Source organism: Elaeis guineensis, chromosome 11, assembly GCF_000442705.2.
Source record: "Elaeis guineensis isolate ETL-2024a chromosome 11, EG11, whole genome shotgun sequence".
In the NCBI taxonomy this organism is placed as follows: domain Eukaryota; kingdom Viridiplantae; phylum Streptophyta; class Magnoliopsida; order Arecales; family Arecaceae; genus Elaeis; species Elaeis guineensis.
In genome coordinates, this window is record NC_026003.2 from 116,281,055 (window position 1) to 116,301,768 (window position 20,714).

At 38.7% G+C, this 20,714-nt stretch overlaps 3 protein-coding genes across 5 annotated transcripts in view; 2 read left to right on the top strand and 1 right to left on the bottom strand.

Annotated features, from left to right (window-relative positions):
* Nucleotides 1-1,795, top strand: part of LOC105053980 (DNA mismatch repair protein MSH4) — a 43,172-nt gene extending 41,377 nt beyond the window's left edge. Inside the window, exons 20-24 of one of the 3 annotated variants that reach the window (XM_010935336.4) lie at nucleotides 81-133; nucleotides 221-319; nucleotides 766-880; nucleotides 955-1,077; nucleotides 1,458-1,795. In XM_010935336.4, the coding sequence (XP_010933638.1) occupies nucleotides 81-133; nucleotides 221-319; nucleotides 766-880; nucleotides 955-1,077; nucleotides 1,458-1,628 (561 nt within the window). In that variant the 3' untranslated portion in view covers nucleotides 1,629-1,795. Of the gene's footprint in view, nucleotides 1-80; nucleotides 134-220; nucleotides 446-765; nucleotides 881-954; nucleotides 1,078-1,457 lie in introns of those variants that run through there. The other 2 variants (XR_012135504.1, XR_012135505.1) reach the window with 2 other exon arrangements.
* Nucleotides 1,796-7,934: 6,139 nt separating this feature from the next.
* LOC105053979 (transcription factor GHD7) lies at nucleotides 7,935-10,388 on the top strand. The gene is made up of 2 exons (XM_010935335.4): nucleotides 7,935-8,446; nucleotides 9,934-10,388. Exons 1-2 carry the CDS (start codon nucleotides 8,054-8,056, stop codon nucleotides 10,240-10,242), a joined length of 702 nt encoding a protein of 233 aa, XP_010933637.1. The 5' UTR covers nucleotides 7,935-8,053; the 3' UTR covers nucleotides 10,243-10,388.
* Nucleotides 10,389-14,705: 4,317 nt separating this feature from the next.
* On the bottom strand, nucleotides 14,706-18,640 carry LOC105053978 (large ribosomal subunit protein eL15z). The gene is made up of 4 exons (XM_010935334.3): nucleotides 18,502-18,640; nucleotides 18,134-18,300; nucleotides 15,308-15,505; nucleotides 14,706-15,172 (listed from the first exon to the last, which is right to left on the bottom strand). Exons 1-4 carry the CDS (start codon nucleotides 18,503-18,505, stop codon nucleotides 14,927-14,929), a joined length of 615 nt encoding a protein of 204 aa, XP_010933636.1. The 5' UTR covers nucleotides 18,506-18,640; the 3' UTR covers nucleotides 14,706-14,926.
* Between the last annotated feature and the right edge of the window lie 2,074 nt (nucleotides 18,641-20,714).

The following is a 20,714-nucleotide window of genomic DNA, read 5'->3' on the forward strand; positions in this document are numbered from 1 at the left end:
ACTCTTGATTTGTTGATGATATTGTCTATATGTTGGAAATACAAAGAACATTTTGCTTATCAAATAATGATGACCTGCAGTTTATGACTGAAATGAAAGAGACAGCTTTCGTCATGCAAAATGTTTCTCCCAAGTACAATTTTTTTATTAATTGGAATCTGATTAAGTATGCCACACTTGTTGGTACTATCTGTCTGATGGTCTTCAATTTTAAATTTAGGAGCCTGATAGTTATGGATGAACTTGGAAGGGCTACTTCATCCTCTGATGGATTTGCAATTGCATGGAGCTGTTGTGAACATTTGTTATCTCTGAAGGCGTAATCACTTGCACTCTATACTGTAATGCTGATGTTTTAAATGAGCTATAGAGTTCAGACTTCTGAAGACATATTTTGAAGAGACAAAGCAGACAATAACTTAAGACGTAGACTGCCTCTTCCATGGTTATCTATTTATCTTCCTAATCTTCTCTATATATTTTCTGGATCAAGATGTGCATAGTTTGCATATCAGCAACTGCCACCAATTGGCCTTAATGTGATCTATTTGTTATATTGGTTAATATTAAGTACCTTCTCCCTTCTTGTTTACTCCCATCCTTGCTTGCATTTAACTAGCGCCTGGTGAAATTGCCTTTGTAGACCTCTATTTTTTCTGATTTTTCCTCATCATCTTTACTCACAAGTTTGTTAGCCCTTGCTTGGATTTTTATTCTAAGCTGTGCCTGCTTGGTTTCTTGACTCATGTAACGCTTCTTCATCAGCTACACTATATTTGCTACACATATGGAAGACCTGTCTGAACTGGCAACCATTTATCCGAATGTGAAGATTCTCCATTTTGAAGTTGACTTGAGGAACAACCGCTTAGATTTCAAGGTTGTTTTTTTTGCAGTTAAGGCATCATCTTGTGGGCTCCACTTTGTGTACTAACTTTTGCGATTACTTATCAGTTTCATCTCAAAGATGGGCCACGACATGTGCCGCACTATGGTCTTTTATTGGCTGGAGTTGCGGGTTTACCAAGTTCTGTGATTGACGCGGCAAGGAATATCACTGTAAGGATCACAGAAGAGGTAACAAGCCAATTGTCTGCACCATTGCATGTTAAATTATTATCTTATGGACTAGCATATTTGTACAGAAAGGAGACTTATGCCTCCATATTAGCTTCTATATGATCCATCATTATCCAGTGAGAGCTGATGCCTTTTACCAGTTGGGTAGCCTCATCCAAACTTTGCCCTGCTTGAATCATTTTAACAAGGCAGAAGCAGGTAGATATCAAAAGTTAAACATCACTAACCTGTAATGGTGTTGGGCTAACTTTTATGACAATGACAGATTTTGCTTTCTGTGTGGCATAGGGTCCATGATGCTGCTATGGGTAGACCCCATAATGCTCTTGTATAACTGGAACGTTGGTGATATTAGGTTTTTCATGTTTATTTTGTAGGAAGTGAAGAGGATGGACATCAACTGTGAGGAACACCATTCCATTCAAATGGTATACGGGGTTGCACAAAAACTGATTTGCTTGAAGTATTCAAACCAAGGAGAGGATTATATTCGGCAAGCTATACAGAATCTCAAGGAGGGCTTCAAGGAGGGCAGGTTAATATGTTGATTAAAAGTGAGGAGTTGCCGTATGTGAATCTGTCAACTTTGTGACATGTTATATAGATAAATCCTCAATTTTCAGCATGACAAGCCTTGTGATAATCTAATGATTAGACTTTTTTCCTTTCCTCGATTATCAATAAACTAGACTAAATAGCTAGTGTTCATCTTCTAGAAAGACTTCACAGATAGTTTGTTTCCGATTCTATCACAGTCTGTCCGACTTAAGATGAATAAAAATTTTGCTTCTCAAGATTGTGGGGAATTCTATCCCCAGTCAGCAGCCTGAGGTCTTCAGGGAAGAAATAATCAGTACTTGGGAGGGCCATCATTCTCTTCCCCGTGGAAACAATCATCAGCTTTCTTTAATTGGATCTAAAGGCTTGAGTCCTCGATTTGCTTCCTTGTTTCAACAAACCCTTCATTACAAGAGAGCAAGCTCAAAAGGAACTTGAATTGTCCACGGTGCTACATCTTTTGTAGGTTGGAGCTTGAATTGACGAGATGTCTATTTTTCTCATCCTTTAGCAAATCTAGTTGGGATTGATTTTTGCTGGGCTTACTAGTAGTGCTTGAGGTTAGCTCCATATGGAGTGGCCCATACCATACTAATACAGGTGCTGGGTACGAGCGTTACTAACAAGACAAATAGTTTTAAGTGGTAGTCAACACTATGGATGATAGAACAGAAGTTAAAAGGGAGAAGAGATATTTGGACCGACAAGAAATCCTATAAGTGAATTTTGTGAGGCTTGACCTGGAAGTATCGAATATTTGGATCGAGAGGAACTATAGAATTTTAACCACATTCAAGATGGTGAAGCTATTGATGGCATCAATATCTTGGTGAAGGAATGGGCTTATATTATCTCAGAAGAAGTAACTGAGAGAGTTGAAGCCCGTTCTTGAGCTACATTTTTTAGTTTGTATGCTGTCGCCCTGTGCTCTTTCTCAGTTAGCTTGTGCTAAGTGATTTAGTTTTTTGGTAAAGATAAAAATAAATTTCTTTACGTGTTCAACATGATTGTATTAGTTATGAATTGTAACTCTGCTTTGTGATGCATAAAACCGAGGCAAATAATTTTAACCTATCAAAATTTTCACTTACCAGTAAAACTCAAGGATAAGATTTGATACTACGAGAAGTGATATCAATTAGAACTTAATAAAAGTCATTGATTTCAAACATCTGTGATCTTCATTCTTCATATGTATATAATTACTAATACATGAAGGTGGCGAATTTGAAAAAGAAATCCATCTGACTCTGCATGGAGACATGCATACAAGGGATACATCAAGTTATTCACATTCGGAAGTTGATGTTGAGTATGCTACATACAAATCTACTATGGTATTGCAAGAAGAAAAAAAATAACAACATATCAGACAAAAGATATGTTGAATGTAGAATTATATATATACCACTATCGTATTATAAACTAATTGTTGAATGTTTATTATGATATCTAAAATTGAAAAACAATGTAATGCAAGATAAGATTGTTTTGATAGTTGAAACATAATGAATTACTACAAAAACGGCCGAATTGAAAACAACCAATGGAAGTTGAATTAATCATTTCTTTAGTAGGAATGTTGACAAATGGATAATTAAGACTGTTATTTTTATTTTTGGCTGAAAGATCAGGCAGGGCGCGTAGTTGATTGAATAGTATTAGTAATACAAATTAACCATTTCTAAATTATGACTTGTGCAGAAAAGGTGGGGTCGTGTCATTGCGCGTGGGGACTGTTGCGTTTGCAAAACATAGCACTAAAATTTAGATAAAGCTAAAACTAGGGTGATTAAGATCGAATGGAGTAGCATACAATATCGCGCATTTGCATGGGATTGGGGTTGTGTCCGGGGTGAGCCTTGCTCATGCTGTCTATTTAGGCTCGGTTCCGGTTTCGCGGCCCCAAACCCAGGTCAGCCTACGATGCTCGTCATTTTAAAGCCTATCCAAGCTCCCGCCTGCCAAAGTGACCCAAATCGTGGATCGTCCCACAACCTGACCAAGGACGCACTTCCAGGTCTGATGAAACGCGCAGAAAATGTGTGGTGATTCTCGTGATCAGCATCAAGACAGATGTCAGCACGTGGGTCGGTCCTCTTCACGGGGTTGCTTGTAAAGCATTCATAAATGTTGGGGCCGTTGCCGTGGACAGACCGACCCCTTTACGAACATGTGAACCAGGAGGGGACACGCGAAAGAGGTGTGGAGAATATCTTCTCAAACATTGACCAAGTTGCACGTCTTATCACCACCGCCGAACGTTTCGCCTTTGTGAAGCCCGGAACTCTACATCGTCCGTCTAAAAAAGAGAGGGATCTCGCCCAATCTTTCTATCCACGCATTTGGTAACTCCTCAACATGGTATGGCATTTTAACTTAGATGAGCAAAGGCCTTCTATTTTTCAAGATGAGTCACGTAGCTGCGATTCGAGCATACACCGGTCTGAATATCAAAGTGCACCCCAGAGGATCCAGATTTTCATCTCTTATACCTTAAAGAAAGTTGGCTAGATCAGTTTGCGGACCTACACTGATAAGATAAAATGGCCATATAGCAGAAAGAGATTAGCATCTCCTGGTTCTTAAAAAGATAAATAAGTAAATAAAAAAAAAAAAAAATTAACCAAAATACGTTCATCTAAATTTTGCTTATATTAACTATTTAGGCACTCGGGCAGCGAGCATTTGCGTCTTTGACTATTGGGGTGAGGCACCTGTAACGGCAAGAGCTTGGGATCCATAAAAGTGGGAGCTTTATCAACGCACACTCTTGGATTTTTGGTTCATTTGTTCTATCCACACATGCTCCGTGGTTTACATAGTAGAATAGATACAACTTTACTCAAAAATTGTAGGCTGGATATAAGAGTGGCATGCTTATCATACGGTAATTTGCCAGATCGAAAGAAAAATAAGACGAATGAAAGGCTTATGGGGTATGACCCTACCCGTGAAGGTTTCCTTCAGGCGATTGGTGCCATTTGAATTGGTCAAAATTAAAACTATGAAATGTATAGATGCCAGAGCTCCAGATGGAAGAGCTAACATATGGATGCCCATATAACAATCCAAATAACATTCGTCTTCACTAAGCGATTGAGGATCTAGCCTTGATAATAATCTAAGACATTTGATTGATTTACTATTCATAGTATTTATTGTTAAAAATTATGTAATTTGGAGATTCTTAATCCATCACTTATACACTTAGTGGTCAAAATAGGCAGTTTAAATGACATAAAAAATGCATATTTTTTTAAATTATTTGATGCATGGGTTTGGGATCTTCAATCATATAATTTTTTGACATTAAACAGTAGTTTAAAAATAGTGGATCATATCCAGTAGCTCATATCATTTATGCTAATTTTTGATTGTCCAATCAAGATCAACCTTACTTTAGCAATTATACAGGTATCACACATTACCTGTACTGTGTGTATCTTCAAAAAGAATAAGCGTTACATCATCAAATAAACAACCACACCTCAGATTTATCTCAAAGATATTCCATCCATATCACGGGAGGGAAGCATCCAAGAACCATATGCTACTTGCCTTTTGTTTACCCTCTCCTCGTCCTAGAAAGCTCAAACAAATGACACAAGCCACTACTACATGTCAGATAGCATATTTCGGCTCTCAAACGGATGGCTGTGACTCCAATGCTTTCCACCCAACCTTCTTCTCATCCCCTTCTTGTGGTGGAAATTTAAAGCCTTTAGATCCCTCAAACCGATGCCAAGCAAAAGATACGTGCACCTTCGCTAGACAAACCGGGCCCTCGAAAAAAATCCGCCCTTCTGCGGTGGCCTGGGCAAAGTAACGTGAAAGATATTCTGACGGGTCCACATCTTTCAAACCCGAAAGGTAACAAAGAAAAATATTTTTTTTAAAAAAATATAAGTAATAAATCACGGTAGATGAGTTAGATATAGCATCAACATCACTTTTTTTTTTTAATCTTTGAACATACAAGGGATTGTTTGGTTGCTTGCGAGTTTTCTTAAAAATAGATAATACATGGAATTCGCAAGGAAAGATTTATATTTTATTAAATTTATTTGTCAGACTTTATGATTCATTGAATTTGGCAGAATAGGATGGAAAAGCTAAATTTTTAATAAATGTGTTTGACTAAAATTTGTTAACTAAACAGTTTTGAATAGCTTGAGAATATATAATGTATTATCTATTTATTGCAAAGAAGCTTAATATAAAAACTTATATGACCTTAAAAGGTAAAATGTTATTTTATTTTATTTCTAAAGACAAACTCTTGGGAGACCGGTCCCAATCAGTTGCTACTTGTTAGGATTAATTACAGGAGAAATCTTCAGAAAAACAGGTGGGAAAACAGTAGGCCTAAACACGGCCTATCCCAATCCGAGTGCAGGATTTTAGGGGACTATCATCTAACGGTCGTCGTTTCTAATATTTTACTATTCCGTGTCTGATATTTCGTTGGGGACTCAACTGGTGCTTAGGATTCGTCATCATGTCCCTTTTTTTTCTGGTTCTCATTAAATCCATTTTCATGAGTCTGCTGCGAACATTCCACCGGTGCTTATGGTTTTCTTTTTGAATTAAAAAAATCTCATTAACTCAAATTTTATGAGAAAAGAAAGGAATAAATCCGGAGAAAGCTTTCCATGTCTAATTTTTTTCTTTTCCTTATCAGAAATTTTGCCAAAGATTTTACCGTAAATTAATCTGCAATCGAGACTTTTTGAGGATGTGTGTTTGAAAGTGATTCATTTTAAAAAAAAAAAAAAAAAAATAGTACTATTAAACCGAATGGACGAGATCAGACAGGATCTGGCTCCATAAGATCCAAAGGTCCAGGAGGTCAATCTTGGACCGAAACTGTTGAAACCTTTATATGTCGTATAGATAAGGGAATATATTACTCATCCAGAGGCCGGAAAAAGATTCACCTCTCATCCCCTGAAGGGGTTTTGGTTTTTGGCCTCCCTTGTTGCATCTTCCTCCGTCCATTCTTTTTTTCCTCTCCTGTGGAATATGCTGATATTGGAACCTATGCTCCACCCATCACTTGCAAGGGGTACCAAGGCTTTGGGGACTGAAAACTCCACTTCCATAGTTTAAGCTCCTGCTGTCTATAACATATAGCTGGAAATATCTGGGTCGCCTCACCAGTGGTTAAAGATTGATGACAATCTTTTAATGAGCTGGGGAGGGATATATAACATAAGCAGCATACTTTGAATGAGCTGCAAGCATGATGATCTTGATTAAGCTAGTGGTTAACATATGTAATAATCCACATAGGTCAAATCAAGATACGCATAAAATGATCATGCACCAAAATAATAGAACATGGATGAAGGCATTTTCATGTGGACGTGGCAAATAGATTCTTCTATGAATCCGCTTTTGACTTTCTGCACTGTTTGCGCAAGCGAACTTGCTCTCCTCTCCCCATGAGAAAAGACGTAGTGCCTGGACTGCGAGATATATATATATATATATAATAATGATAGGCTTTCAAACGTTCACTAGTTGCTTTCCTAAACAACCGCCACATGACCTTGTACTCGTCCCTCACACCAACGCCAATTAAAAGTATTCGAGTACTTCCTTGCACAGCAGTTAACTGGGTCTCTGGAGAATTGACGCATAACCCCTGTACATAAGCACCAGATCAAGTACTGATATAACGAAACCTTCACACTACCACAACTCATGCACGCAGTACCCTACCATCCGGCCCCAGTCCCAGTGTGAGGTCGATCGCCAGGGGTTGGTCACGTTCTTATAGAGCTCTTGAGTTGATATTTAGGGTTTTGGCCGCCTCCCACTCCATTCTCTGGACCCCGATGTACCACGTGTCAACCACTCCGCTTCCAGTCACCTGCCCGTGCTGCCCGACGCACCGTGACCTCATTAGCTACAAATCTCCAAACACCAAATATCGTAGTGGCCACCTCTCCATCCGACATGACATGCTACCCCACCACGTAGGACGATCTGTCTCACAAAGTCCGCAAGCATCGTAACCCATTTCATCAACTCCTGTCCTCTGAGGTTGTGGCGATTCCGGCGGTCGCTGTCTGGCTGGGGAACCAGAATTCGTCGTCCACAGAGCCCAACTTTTCCAAAATGCATCGCTGTTTGCTGCCCACCCTAAATCCCTTCCACAAGCGTTCACCGCCAGACGTTTCATATATGAATAACAAATAAAACGTCAATAATATGAGAAATAAAAAAAGGTGGCAAGGAATCCTCCACGTAAGAAAACCGGTGACGGCTTATATCTCTTCCTCGCCTCTCATTGGCCTCCCTCTTGCTCACAATGGTATCGAACCACACATCCATTTAGCTTCCCCTTCCCCCCACCACCACCCAAAGCCGTCATCGCTGCCGTCCTCCAGTGGACATCCGTAGCCACATGATCACAGCCATGTCGTCGTCCGGCCTATGCGACGTGTGCGGCACCACGGGCGAGGCGTGCGCGCACTGCACCGATCTCAACTGCGCCATCCCCATGTTCCCCGAGACGAGTCGGGAGCACGAAGGGCTACATGAGTTCCAATTCTTCGGGCACGACAATAACGTCGCCTGGCTTTTTAATGATCCCAAAGCGTGCGAGCCGCGGCAGGAAGAGAGGCCGCCGGTTGCTCCGGCCGCTTTCAAGTACTTCGATAGCTTCCGTGAAGCTTGCAATATTCCAGGGCATGGGCTGACGTTCGATGTTTGTTTGAGTACGAACAGCCCGCCGGACTGCATCCAGACATCAATGGAGGGTCCGGCCATGGGGCTGCCGGCAAAAAGTGCCACCATCGTGAGTGGTTCGATCCTCCTGATCTCCTAGCAGTTTTGTGGTTTTGAGGTCATTGTTTAGCATAATTGAAGTGGACCCTTCTTTCACTCTCTTTGGATGAATTATTATTTCATGTAGAGTCATAATTTTAGGTAGAGAGAAAGATAAGCAAGACTGTTTCTTGGTTTTTTGATATTTACTGGCAACAATTTCATCATAATATCTTAGTTCAGTATTATATATACTTTACTTTCCTATATCTTACAATTCCTTTTTCCACTATATGAGGAGTTACCGTCCGTGTTCTCCTTGAATCTTGCATATCCTTTGAGTTCAATTTGTAAGTTTGACATTTGTCCTCAATTTGTTGGAAGGAAAGACACTAATTGAGCTTTTTACTGGCCTGCCATTCATGTAATCCATCAGACACTTCCACCATCAGCTATGGAGGACAGCTAGAGGGAAAAATTAGGAAAAATAAATTAAGAAAAGAACATATTGTAACATTTTTAATTATCCTGTGATGGCCATTTATGGCCTTTGCTATCAGTCAAAAGAAGTCTAATTGGCACATGTATATATATGGAACACTAAATCAAAGTGAAATAAGCACTTTCATTTGTGATTCATTGCTCCTGTCGCTTTAACTCCTCTTGATTTTGACATAATTTCTTCCAATTAAATTGGAAAAAAGATTAAAAATTAATTACCTTGGAATTGTTTTCAATCAATAGTATTCTGTCAATACATTATCTTGCAAATTCATAAAGCTATCATAATCATGCATATTGTTTTACAGACCTCACCTAAATCTGATCTCTTACATAGAAACAACCATAAAGTTTTCCCCCATGTACCTGATGCATTTCAAAAGGAAAAAAAAAAAAAAAAGGAAACAAATAATGCATCAGATTGAGGAATAATTGTTTTTTATATCTTGATATTTTCTAAATAGAGTTCAGATAAATAAACGCACTGATAATGTGCCTTTTACCTTATCAAGTAGCATATCTATGCATTCCTCATGCAACAAATGCTGAATTTTATCCAAATTTTGGAATCTGATGGATCTCTCACATTTTCCTTAAAAATGAATAAAAAATTTCTTATCTAATTTTTGATAATGACATCATGCTACATTGTCTGCTACCTAGTAATTTGAAGATGCTACAAATTACCAATACTACGTGGAGTCAATATTACCCTCAAGTATATAACAGAACCCTCCTAGCTGCCCTCTTTGTACTGCCTATTGCAACTGCATTTATGGACATTTATACTATTTAATTACATAAAACAAAACTAGCTAGGAAAGGGCAGTTGCAATAACAAAACTTGCAAGTAGTCTACTTATAACAACCAAACACAAAAGATTGTTTCTCTCTTTTTTCTGAGAAGAAATTGGGCAAAACATGCAAGATTGTTATTTGATGTTACCATTCCTTTTAGACATGATCTATCTGTTAATTTACTTTTAACATCTTGATGAATGGCAAATTTCTCTGTAGATGTCAATTTCTGGCAACATGTTCACTGATGCCTCAAGCGGAAACAGCAAGGAGGTTGTCGATGGCAATGCTTCCAGCCAAGGCGACCCCGGCATGGATAGACAAGCCAAGGTCATGAGGTACAAAGAGAAAAGGAAGAAAAGAAGGTATGAGAAGCAAATTAGGTACGCATCAAGGAAAGCATATGCTGAAATGAGACCACGGGTCAAAGGGAGGTTCGCCAAGATTCCTGAAACAAGCCAGCCAACCGCTGAGCCGCCTCCTAGTTATGACCCAGAAAGGCTTGACCTTCGATGGTTCCATTCCTAACAGGCAAAATGCAAGCACTCCTATAATAATTAAATAATGGATTTTTAACCCAAACTTTATGTTGTGGTTTAATCAATTGTTATAGGAATATAACCTGATATTCTGCTTGCTTATTTGCTAAACCAAAAAGATTTTTTTTCTTTTGCGTTCTTGTGTGTTTGTTTGTGTTTGGGTAGCAGACTGACAATGAAAGAGCCAGATTTTATTTTCATTATGTTTGTGTGTGTGTGTGTTCGTGAGAGAGAGAGAGAGAGAGAGAGAGAGATTAACCAGTAGACTTGAGAGTGTGCCTTATTATAACCCTACTGTAAGAATAGCTTTTATTTTCATTTTCATTGTGTGATGGTAATTGTATATCTCTCGATCTGAGGGATCCATGTGAACTGGTGTAGGGTCATGGTCACTTTAATAGCTAAGTTGCATGGATCAAAGTTCATGTCTGGTGGTTTATGAGTTATCCTGAAGACATGTGAGCTACCTAGAAAAAGGGATCCATTACCCCACCATTGGAGAATAACTAGTTTGGATGTGAGGATTTACCAAACAACTACACTTAGTAGCTAGCATTGATGTTGTGAAGAAATTTGTAAAAGTTATGTCGGCATAAAAATAAATTAATATGTTAATCCATTCAGCTTAATGGTGCAAAATGTTTGCTTTCATTATGAATTTGCCAGTGTTATTATTTTGTCTCAAGAACCAGCACAAGTTATTCGAAAAGGTAGAGGCATATCAACTCATCTCATGTGGCGCCTCGCCATCCATGCGTAGTGGAACAGGTGAACCCCACCAGGCATTAATTCTGTAACCCGAGAGAGAGAGCCATGTGATCTAGTACTGGACACTCTCCCGTTCAACGTCAAACTGGAGGAGTCGAACCCTTCCCAACTTGTTTTCCCTCACCTGCTTCCCTCCTTTCCTTCTGCTTTTTTCCTCCGAGAGAGAGAGAGAGAGAGAGAGAGAGGGAGCCATGTGATTTAGTACTGGACAATCTCCTGTTCAACCTCAATTGGAGTCGTCGGACCCTTCCCAACTTGTTTTCCCTCCTCACTCGCTTCCTTTCTTCTTTTTACTCTTTTCCTTTTCCTTCCATCGTTCTCCTTCATGAAGTAGCAGGGGGGGAGCCATGGCTTGGGAACATAGAAGTCTGTTTCTCTCAAGGAAAAGGAATACAGATCGTACCTGGATACTCTTATATTTGCCCTTCTTTATGTATACTAGGTGATCGTATATACCTTGATACTCTAATATTTGCCCTTCTTTATGTATACTAGGTGATCGTATATACCTTGATACTCTAATATTTGCCCTTCTTTATGTATACTAGGTGTAACAGTAGGTAAAACCCTACTTTCCTTGGACATGTGTTTCCTAACTTCTCCAGTGCGTTCTGCCATTATCATGCTTTCTCGAATTTGTTCGATTATGTATGTTAGATATAAGCAATGGATGTATCCCTCCTTTCTTGGAGATGGATCCATAACTTTTGCAACGCGTTTTACCCTGGTCATGCTTCGGAAGTAAGGTATCCAGGAGGCATTCATGTAGTTATGTTTAACATGGACAACTTGCATTGTCTTCAATACTTCAAATAGTAATTGGGAGTATAGTTCATTTCAGGTTAAAAGGTGTACAAAGCTTCTAAAAAATCAAAGTTTTTCTTTTTGTTTGGAAAATCTAAACTTTTTATATAGCACTATAAGAAATTATAGATTTAGCTACAAAAGAATACTTGCTAAAAAAATAATTTCGTCACCTAAAATATTTGGTGAGGAAAAAAGATTTTGCCGATAAATTCATACTTGATGCTCTATTGCTGAAAGTCTTCTATGACAAAATAGTAATGTGTCCCCAATATTCAGCATATTGTGATGAAAAATATATTGTTGATAAGACATTCATGACAAAAATATTTTGTTGCTAAAAATATGTAAATGTTGGTTAATTTCCAAATATCTAATTTTATCCTGAAAAATCAACACTAAAGATCACATCCATCATTTTTTGCTATGAGAGTTTTTTCTTTTCATAACAAACCATAGAAAGGCAGCTACTGACATCAAGAATATTTAAGTATTGAAGATGAAATATTTTGTTGCAAATTGCAAATTATTATGTGATGATTATATCTTCATTGCTAAAAGCTAACTATTAGTGGCAAAGTAAATTTTGTTGCAAAGTGGCAAATTAGTGATGAAAATTCTCCATCATAGCCAATAATTCTCTTCAGTAAGAAAGCATTGCCATTACCTATTTTCTTCTATGAGTGAGTGTTTGTTGCTAAGTTATATATTTTTCACTTTGAGGTTGATATTTGTTAACTTATATTGATTAATTTTATAGAAAAAATTTATCTTGTCATCAAAGTAATTTATTTCTAGAAAAAATTTCCCTTTTTTAAATATTTCTGTGATATATGATTAATATATCATCAGTATTTTACAAACATTATCCGCCAATGGCATATTGTAACTAAGATCATGGAATCTATTGAGTAGCAAATTAATAACAATTCAAACACATCGATCATCCATACTATTTGTTAATTTTCATTTAACATAATATTTCCACCAAAAAACTGAAGCCCACTAAATACCACTATTACAACATTGTCCAAACTCTAACAAAATACAGCATTACTAGTTAGCCCGAGCTCTGTGGAGCAGTCTAAGAGGTGGAAGGCTTTGCACCTATGTTGCCAGTGTTCAGCAAAGCAGTGGCACTCGATGCTCTTGGAGTAGTAATTAAGAGCTATGCAGAGAAACGTTGTGGTTGGGCTTGTGGTGCTTGTTTGATTCAAACATTATTTTTAAGCACATAATTTGCAACACTGTTGTAACCATCAGCATAGTGGCTAATCCACAAGTATGATGATACTGCTCAAAATCTGTATTCCTTTTAAGCTCACTCAATCCACTATAAGTAATTCCCACCACGAAATTTATGACTTATCCATGCATTTGGGACCCAGCTATAGATGTGCAGCTGGGGCATATAATCAAGTCAATGCAGAAGTCAAACCAAATCCAACTTCATGATTGGCCAACTCGAACCAATTCCAACCCCACTAAGGTGAATAATAACACCAGGCCGAATATACTTGTCTTCAAGATTTTAAACCCAGAAAAATTTTGAGTCAAGCCAGATTAGCTTACTGTAGAGAGGATGGTAAAACATCGACCATAATATTTCGATTCATTTCTGTCATGTTTCAGGTTGAATTGGAATGAACTTTAGGCTATTGCTTTCCATGATGCCCCCTAGATGAGATTTTCTGGCCCAACCCAACATGCAGTTTAGAGTGCCGTGCCAGAACGATAGGCGCTCCGCAGTCGGTGGGCAATGATCTTGTTTGAGTCAGGAGAGGTGCTCCACTAATATATTAGGACAATCATTTGCTGTTTGCGAAAACTTTATCTAGCCTTAATCAGGCACAAAGAGTCCTCTAATGCAAATACAGTTCAAATGGTGTTCATGTCATATGGAAGATCTGGATAAAATTTTTATGGTTAGACTGATCATAAAAGAAATTATAATCGGACCATCATCGTCTGTCACATCTCCAAAGCACGCCACACATGCATAATACTAAAAAAATAAGAATAAATGAACCCTAAGAATCCCCTTATGCAAATACAATTCAAATGGTGTTCATGTCACATGGAAGATCTGGATAAAATTTTAATTTTTATGATCAGATTGATCATGAAAGAAATTATAGTCGGACCATCATCGTCTGCCACGTCTCTGAAGTATGCCACACGTATGTAATACTAAAAAAACAAGAATGAATAAACCCTAAGAGATTATGCAATGTTTATTAAAATTGTCCAGCCATCGAAGTTTTATTCCGAAAGATCTGGTATCAAGGCGACGTTGTGGCTCTATACAATCAGGCCCATGCCACTAACTGAAACGTGTCAACGATTCGTTTCTCTCATGCTAGACGGTGAATTGAAATGTCCGCTCGGCCACTGCCCACTGGAGATAAAGTTTAAATGCTGTTAAAATTAAATGAAGACCTGTAACCAAAAGTATCGTAGGGGCTATGTAACATCAGGGCCAGGCTACTCAATTGAAGTTCTTACGATGTTAAACATTGCTTCTGCTGCATATAAAAGGGAAGAAACTAGAAAGCAGTACCTAGATTTTGCAACTTCTCCTAAAAGCATTTTTTTTAAGTACTACCAAACATGCTCTAACTCACTTCTAAGTTCTAAGCGGGATTGGAATCCCCATCCTTCCTTCGGAGAGAGTAAGAAGAAAGAGAAATGAAGATCGAATCACCGGTCATTTCAAACAGAGAAGACCCTGTCTAAAATGCTTTAGAATTTAAATTTTTTAAAATAAAAACTCTCAGGCTTCACCAATGTTTCAGAATTTATCTAAAGTTTAGCATCGCCAGACACATGCTGGTTCCTAAAGGCAATGGAACCAACTTGAAAGCAAAGCCACCACAAGAGTTGAGGCAATATATGAATCTAGCATAAATGCGCCACCAAACATGAAATAAGATAAATAAATGTACCACAAAAGAAAGAGACCATAAACTGCTGAACTCAAGACTCGAGCACATTTCAAAAGTCAAGCAGCAGCTTAAACAAGCGCAACAAAAATGACGGGAACGCAAACTGTTGAGTTTAACTGGAATAAAGTCCAGAAAACACCAGCCGAATAAACAAGCTCAACGATATCGGCGAAGGGACAGTGTCTGGTTCCTCTTCCAGGTTGCCCTGCGAGATGGCCTGGCCTTGTGATGCAGGTGACCTTTGCCACGGAGGCCCCGGTACTTCTTGCCAGCTGAAGTCAGTCCACGAAGCTCACGATGTTTGTGGACACCATTGCAGATCCAGTTGATCCTTGGATCATTGCGAATTGCATTGTGAGCCGCATCAACAAGGATAACCTCAAAGTATTTGTATGTTGAATCCTACATGAAATAAAGATAAAATGATGTAAATGCATAAGAATAGAGCAAGGAGACGGGAATGCATAACCACTGAAAGGTAATATATATATATATGCTCCCAGCAGTAAATCTTGCAACATATACAAGCCATCAAACCTCATTGATCCAGTATGAGTTGAGCACTCTCAGACCTCCCAACTTCCGACCAGCTCTCTCCTCAGCAACAGACCTCTTGTTTCTTTGGAACTTCAGTTGGGTGATACCCTGATTCTTGGGCTTCCCATAAACAATACCCTTAGGAACAGGTCTCTTCCTGCCGCCACGTCTAACACGAACACGGTAAATCACATAACCCTGCATGTACAGGCATGAAACAATTACACAAAAAATCAATGGGAGCTTAAAATGCAGCCATCTAGCAGACATTTTGTACAAAGAAAAAAGAGCTAGAAGTTTACCGTAGCAAGAAGAAAAAGGCAGGTGTCTGAAATAGGAAACTGCTATCACAGGCAAAAAGATATACACGGTCTACGGGAACCAGTTAGTGTCCCACATTCATTCATGTTGGGACCAAACAACTAGACATCAAAACCAGAACCATGCCTTAAATCAAGTACATTTCTTGTCTCTCTATATATCACTACAACCTTTTTAATAAATTATGTGTACAACTTCTATCTTACACATTTAACTTTTCTGACTTGGCTAACATGCAGTTTAAACTGATGGATGATTGGTGCTATCCACAGCTGCCACGTGTGCACAAAACATCAAAAAACTCATGTCTTCCCGCATCATACTCTCCCACACCCACATTCTTGGGACGAGGCGGCAGAAAACATACCATCTCCTGTTTAAGTAATAAAAATTATACCCCTCATTTTGAACCAATAAAGGAGTGGCATCTTCCATGGGCCATTCTCATCTGCATCTGCATGGTTCCATAGATGATTTTACCCCTCTACTTCATAATCGCATTTCACAAAATTATGCTCACGTAATGAATAATACTTCAGTTATTGTCCAAAAATACAGAATATCACATGCCCGTCCCTTCCCAATCTCGATCCCTCTGACTTGCTCCTTCAATTCCTCTCTCGGTCGATGGCACCATCCTTATGCCCGATTGCTCAAAACATTGTGAACGCTTCCATGGCCCATCCAAGTGGCTGCCATCCTCACCTTTGATGTCACTCACAGCAACCTCAACAATGGCTAGTGGTTCCCTGTCCTTGTCACAACCTATGCTTACCTCATCATGCATCACCAGCACCTCATCCTTGATGAGGTCACCGCCACCATCCACTGCAAAGCACACAACCTCAAACACATGCATCCACATTGCCCGCCTCCCTCCACATCTCTAGTTCGAAGCTGACCACCCCCTCAAGCACAAGTTCCGCACCTCCAACTTTGTCAGGATCAAGATGCAAAAGGCCAAGTAGGTCATCAAATAAGGCACTTCTTGCTCCAATGTACCACCAAAGTGGTTCCTTACCATGGCGTCACAGCCACTCCCAATGGTCATCATTGAGGAGGTAGGTTCAATGGGCCACAAGGGCACCAGCAATGTCAACCATGCATGTCATGAGGTAGTACCATTGTGGAGGAGAGAAGAACCAGAGCTGATTCAGTCAAGACACCTCTTTTCAAGCGATGTAAAAAACAAAGAAGGGTGCATTGAGTATTTAATCTATTTAGATGGTAAAGAAAAATAAATAACGAACATGTAGTTTCGATGGGACAAAGAAAAAACATACAATGGACTTGTGCTCGTATGTGAACAAAGGTCAAACGAATTAAAAAATGGCCAAACTTGTTGAACGTCCAACTTTCTTATGCAATTTTCCCTTTCTTTTACAGCTTAACAGCGAACCAGATACTAACTATTTCAAGTTTTCTGATGTAATCATGCTTCCTATAACATGGTTCATTTCTTCAATGGTAGAAGTATTTTCAAATTTGATCAAATTAAAAAACAGGAGCTAAAACTAATGGAAAGGGTGCCCCAAAACCCAATTTGAATTGAATAGCACTCATGTGGACTGCTTCCAACCAAAATTAACTCCATAATAGGTCTCTTATGGAAACATGCTATTAATCTAATAACAAATTTTGCTCTTAGATTTTTTAACGGACAGGATTTGCTGTGCATTTTAATTTTGTTGTTGCAAGTTCATTCATAATTTTTCAATCCATAGCAACAAGGACTACAAACAGAAAAAGAAAGGGAAATGACAACAAAAGCAAACAAACATTACAATATTCTAAGATTGCCTGTGACCAAAAGCATCACACCAATGTTTTACAAATGAAAGCAAAAACTATCATCACAATATAATTGTAAAATCAATATATCATTATCTTGCCTTCTATTAATATACTGACCAGCATGATAAATGACATTTAAGTGGATTATCAAAATCTCACAACATGTCAACTTCACTGCACCTAATAGATCTTTTCTTGATATCCTTTTCTCTTTTCTTGTTGCACTCTTCGATTCAATCACCATGACCAGTACTTGTTCCTTTTCATGTGCATTTAATAAATGCTACTTTCTGATGGGAATATGATGATATAAGAACACATTCTTTTCAAATAACGAGTAGACATAAGACAACAAGTAGACACAAAACTCTATCTCATGCTTTCAATCTACTCCTTTCAGCAGGAACAACAGACCCACAAAGGTAAGAGTCATAAGCATTTCTAACAGGTTAAGAATACATTCCTGTTATCAACTGACACATCGTGCAAGACAGCTATACAATCCCAAAGACCCTTTCCTTGGGTGAAAAAAGGGAAAAGTATAAAATAAAAAAAAAAAAAAGGAGGGACAATTCAATAGGGAAATCCATTATCTCAGCCTAAGTAAAAGTTCTCAAATTGACAGATAAATGCTAAGGTAAGAAAATAATATCACCCTACTCCAAAAAATCCAAAATAATATCTCGCATCGAAATCTAACGGCCAACGTACCTGCTTGGCCTTGTAACCAAGGCGTCGGGCCTTGTCGGGGCGCGTCGGCCTGGTGACGCGGACAATGGCGGGGAGCTGGCGGTACTCCCAGCACCTCACCCTTTGCAGGAACCGCATAACGTCCGACTGCTTCTTCCTCCATAGCTCCGACACGTACTTGTAAGCCCCTGGAATCCCACCAAACAACTTATGCGACGAGAAAAAGGATAAATCTAAAGAAGAATCAATCCGAAACTCGTGATATGGATAGCTATAATGAAGCAATGCGCAACGATTTCGGGAGATCAATTGAGAAATCTGAAACCCTAGATCGAAATGCACCGGAATGGACGAAAAACCGGTCTATCTATTGACGAGGGGAGGCTCACCCATGGCTCCTAAGAAGCTCTCAGATGCGTCCTGGGGTTAGGGTTTTGGTCAGGGGGAGGCGGCTCCTCGTTGGAGGAGACGGGCCTATAAAGCGCAACCGAAGTCTTCGAAGCAAGAAATCAGGACCGTCAAATTTCCAAGGTGTGATCGGACCCGTTTGTCTGTCGCGTAAGCACTTGCTCATTTTGACATTCTTGCTTTAGATCTCGGGGATAGTGACGACTCAGGCGCGCACACTTAATCAAAGCCGTCCATGGTAGTCTATGGTAACAATGACGGTTGTACTTGCTGGGCTAGAACTCGGCCCGTTAAAGCCCACTGATGATACATGTACTCCATCCATCATCATTACAAGCCTCAAGCGCTAGCGCATTGTATTTAAGTGCGGCATTATGATTAGGTCAAGCAACCTTTGATAATTGGCGGGACCAATTCAGGACTGGCCAAATATTTACCAAACTGGACCTAACATATTTATTAAACAGATTAAAAATCTAAAATTAATAATGAGTTAACTTATAATAACTTAGAATCGCATCCAAAATGATTACTTAAAAGATATTATTGAGATTTCTCAGTCTTGTGTATAAGTACTTAAGATGGACCTCACCAACAAAAGGTGGTTAAAAGGTATTATTTGATCATATTAAATACTAAATACCTCTCTAGGCGCATAACCAATATGATAATAAAAACATAGCTCTAGAGATCCTCACATATATTTTTTATTTAAATCATGGCATCCTCACAAAGCCAAGGATCCAAATTTTATCACAAATATCATGATTGGCTCATGTCAACTCCAAAAGGATCCATTTTGCAATTTCTCCTATGCCATGAACTAAATCTACTTTGGTAATATTTGTAATGACCTAAGATTTTGCTCAAAAAAACTAGTTTGAAAATATTATTTTTGATTCTTTGGTACTGTATATGCATGTGCTTGTATGAGTTTTTAGCTATCTTTTTGTTTAAGCTCGAACATTAGCTCCTAATCACTCAAATGATTTTTCATTATAGTATCTTCTAGTTCACATGGGCCATGAGTTAACCATTTGCAACAAGCCGAGATCTTATCTAAAATAACTAACTAGAAAGTATTATTTAGGTCCATTTGTTCTGTGTACATATCCGGGACATACTCAATGCATAACTAATACAAGGCCAAAGACATAAAGTGATTATTTATATCATTCTTCCCACCAAAGGCATAAATGCCATTTTTCCCATGTAGCCTATAAATGATTTTGTTGTCAGAATTTACATCCTTCTTTTATGCCTTCCCTTTATCTCAACAGATGTTTCTTTGTAAGCTTTCCTGTACGTATATGACCATTAGAACTGGATTCACTATTTTTGCCGAAGCTTGTAATGTTAGATTTATGTTAAATTCTTCTCCAAAAACTAATCAATCTCAGAAACCTACACAATGATGGTGGGTTAAATTTGCTGCATCATTTTTCTTGTCTCATGCTGTAAGCCAACGTTGAGGAACTTTACTAATGATTGAAACCATTCCTGCTAGAAATAGCAGATCTTTCATACCGTGCTGTCAGTCAAAGCAGACAACGTTCAATGCAGCTTAACCAAGGTACAGGCCGGTTTTGCCTGCTCTTGATTTCCAGTTACAGAGCACCAAGCCCAAGGGTCTTGGTTTACGTCAATTTTCTCAACTACATGTTGTGGACTCCACAGGGTCTTCTTTATGGTGGAAAGTGGCAGCTCAACACCACATAATTGAAAACTTAATTCTAATTTATATGCCCGTTTGTAACAAGGCTGACCCTTAGAGACTCCACTAACGCTAATTTATCAAGGAATTCAACCAAGTTCTGTCGATAGCCAACACAAAAAGAACTATCCCATGTTACAGCAGACACCTGATCACATATTTTCGATTTCTATCATGGTGAAAGCACTGGGATGTCTATCAATTTGCCGCAGAAGCATCTTGGAAGGCAAGAAGATATAGGACAAGTGAATCTTCTTTAATTCAAAAAGAGAGGATTCAAAAACAATCTTACAAGCTCTCAAACTAACATGCTGAACTTTTTAGTTACCTTCACACAATTCTATTAAGCGGGAGTATAAAACGTTGCATTAATGACTGCAATTTTATGGCATTTGACTCCCTGTTTAATATCACAACTGATCAGTTTTAAAAGCTGGCCAATTCTATTTGAAAAAGTCATGAAATACCTCAAGCTCCAGA

Bases quoted from the DNA above. Each gene is read 5' to 3' on its own strand.
- LOC105053979 (XM_010935335.4), top strand. From the start codon at position 8,054: ATGATCACAGCCATGTCGTCGTCCGGCCTATGCGACGTGTGCGGCACC. The intron at 8,447-9,933 runs GTGAGTGGTTCG...ATTTCTCTGTAG, and splicing joins CGGCAAAAAGTGCCACCATC to ATGTCAATTTCTGGCAACAT.
- LOC105053978 (XM_010935334.3), bottom strand. The intron at 15,506-18,133 runs GTACGTTGGCCG...CTGTACATGCAG, and splicing joins TTGGTTACAAGGCCAAGCAG to GGTTATGTGATTTACCGTGT. The intron at 15,173-15,307 runs GTTTGATGGCTT...TATTTCATGTAG, and splicing joins ACTCATACTGGATCAATGAG to GATTCAACATACAAATACTT.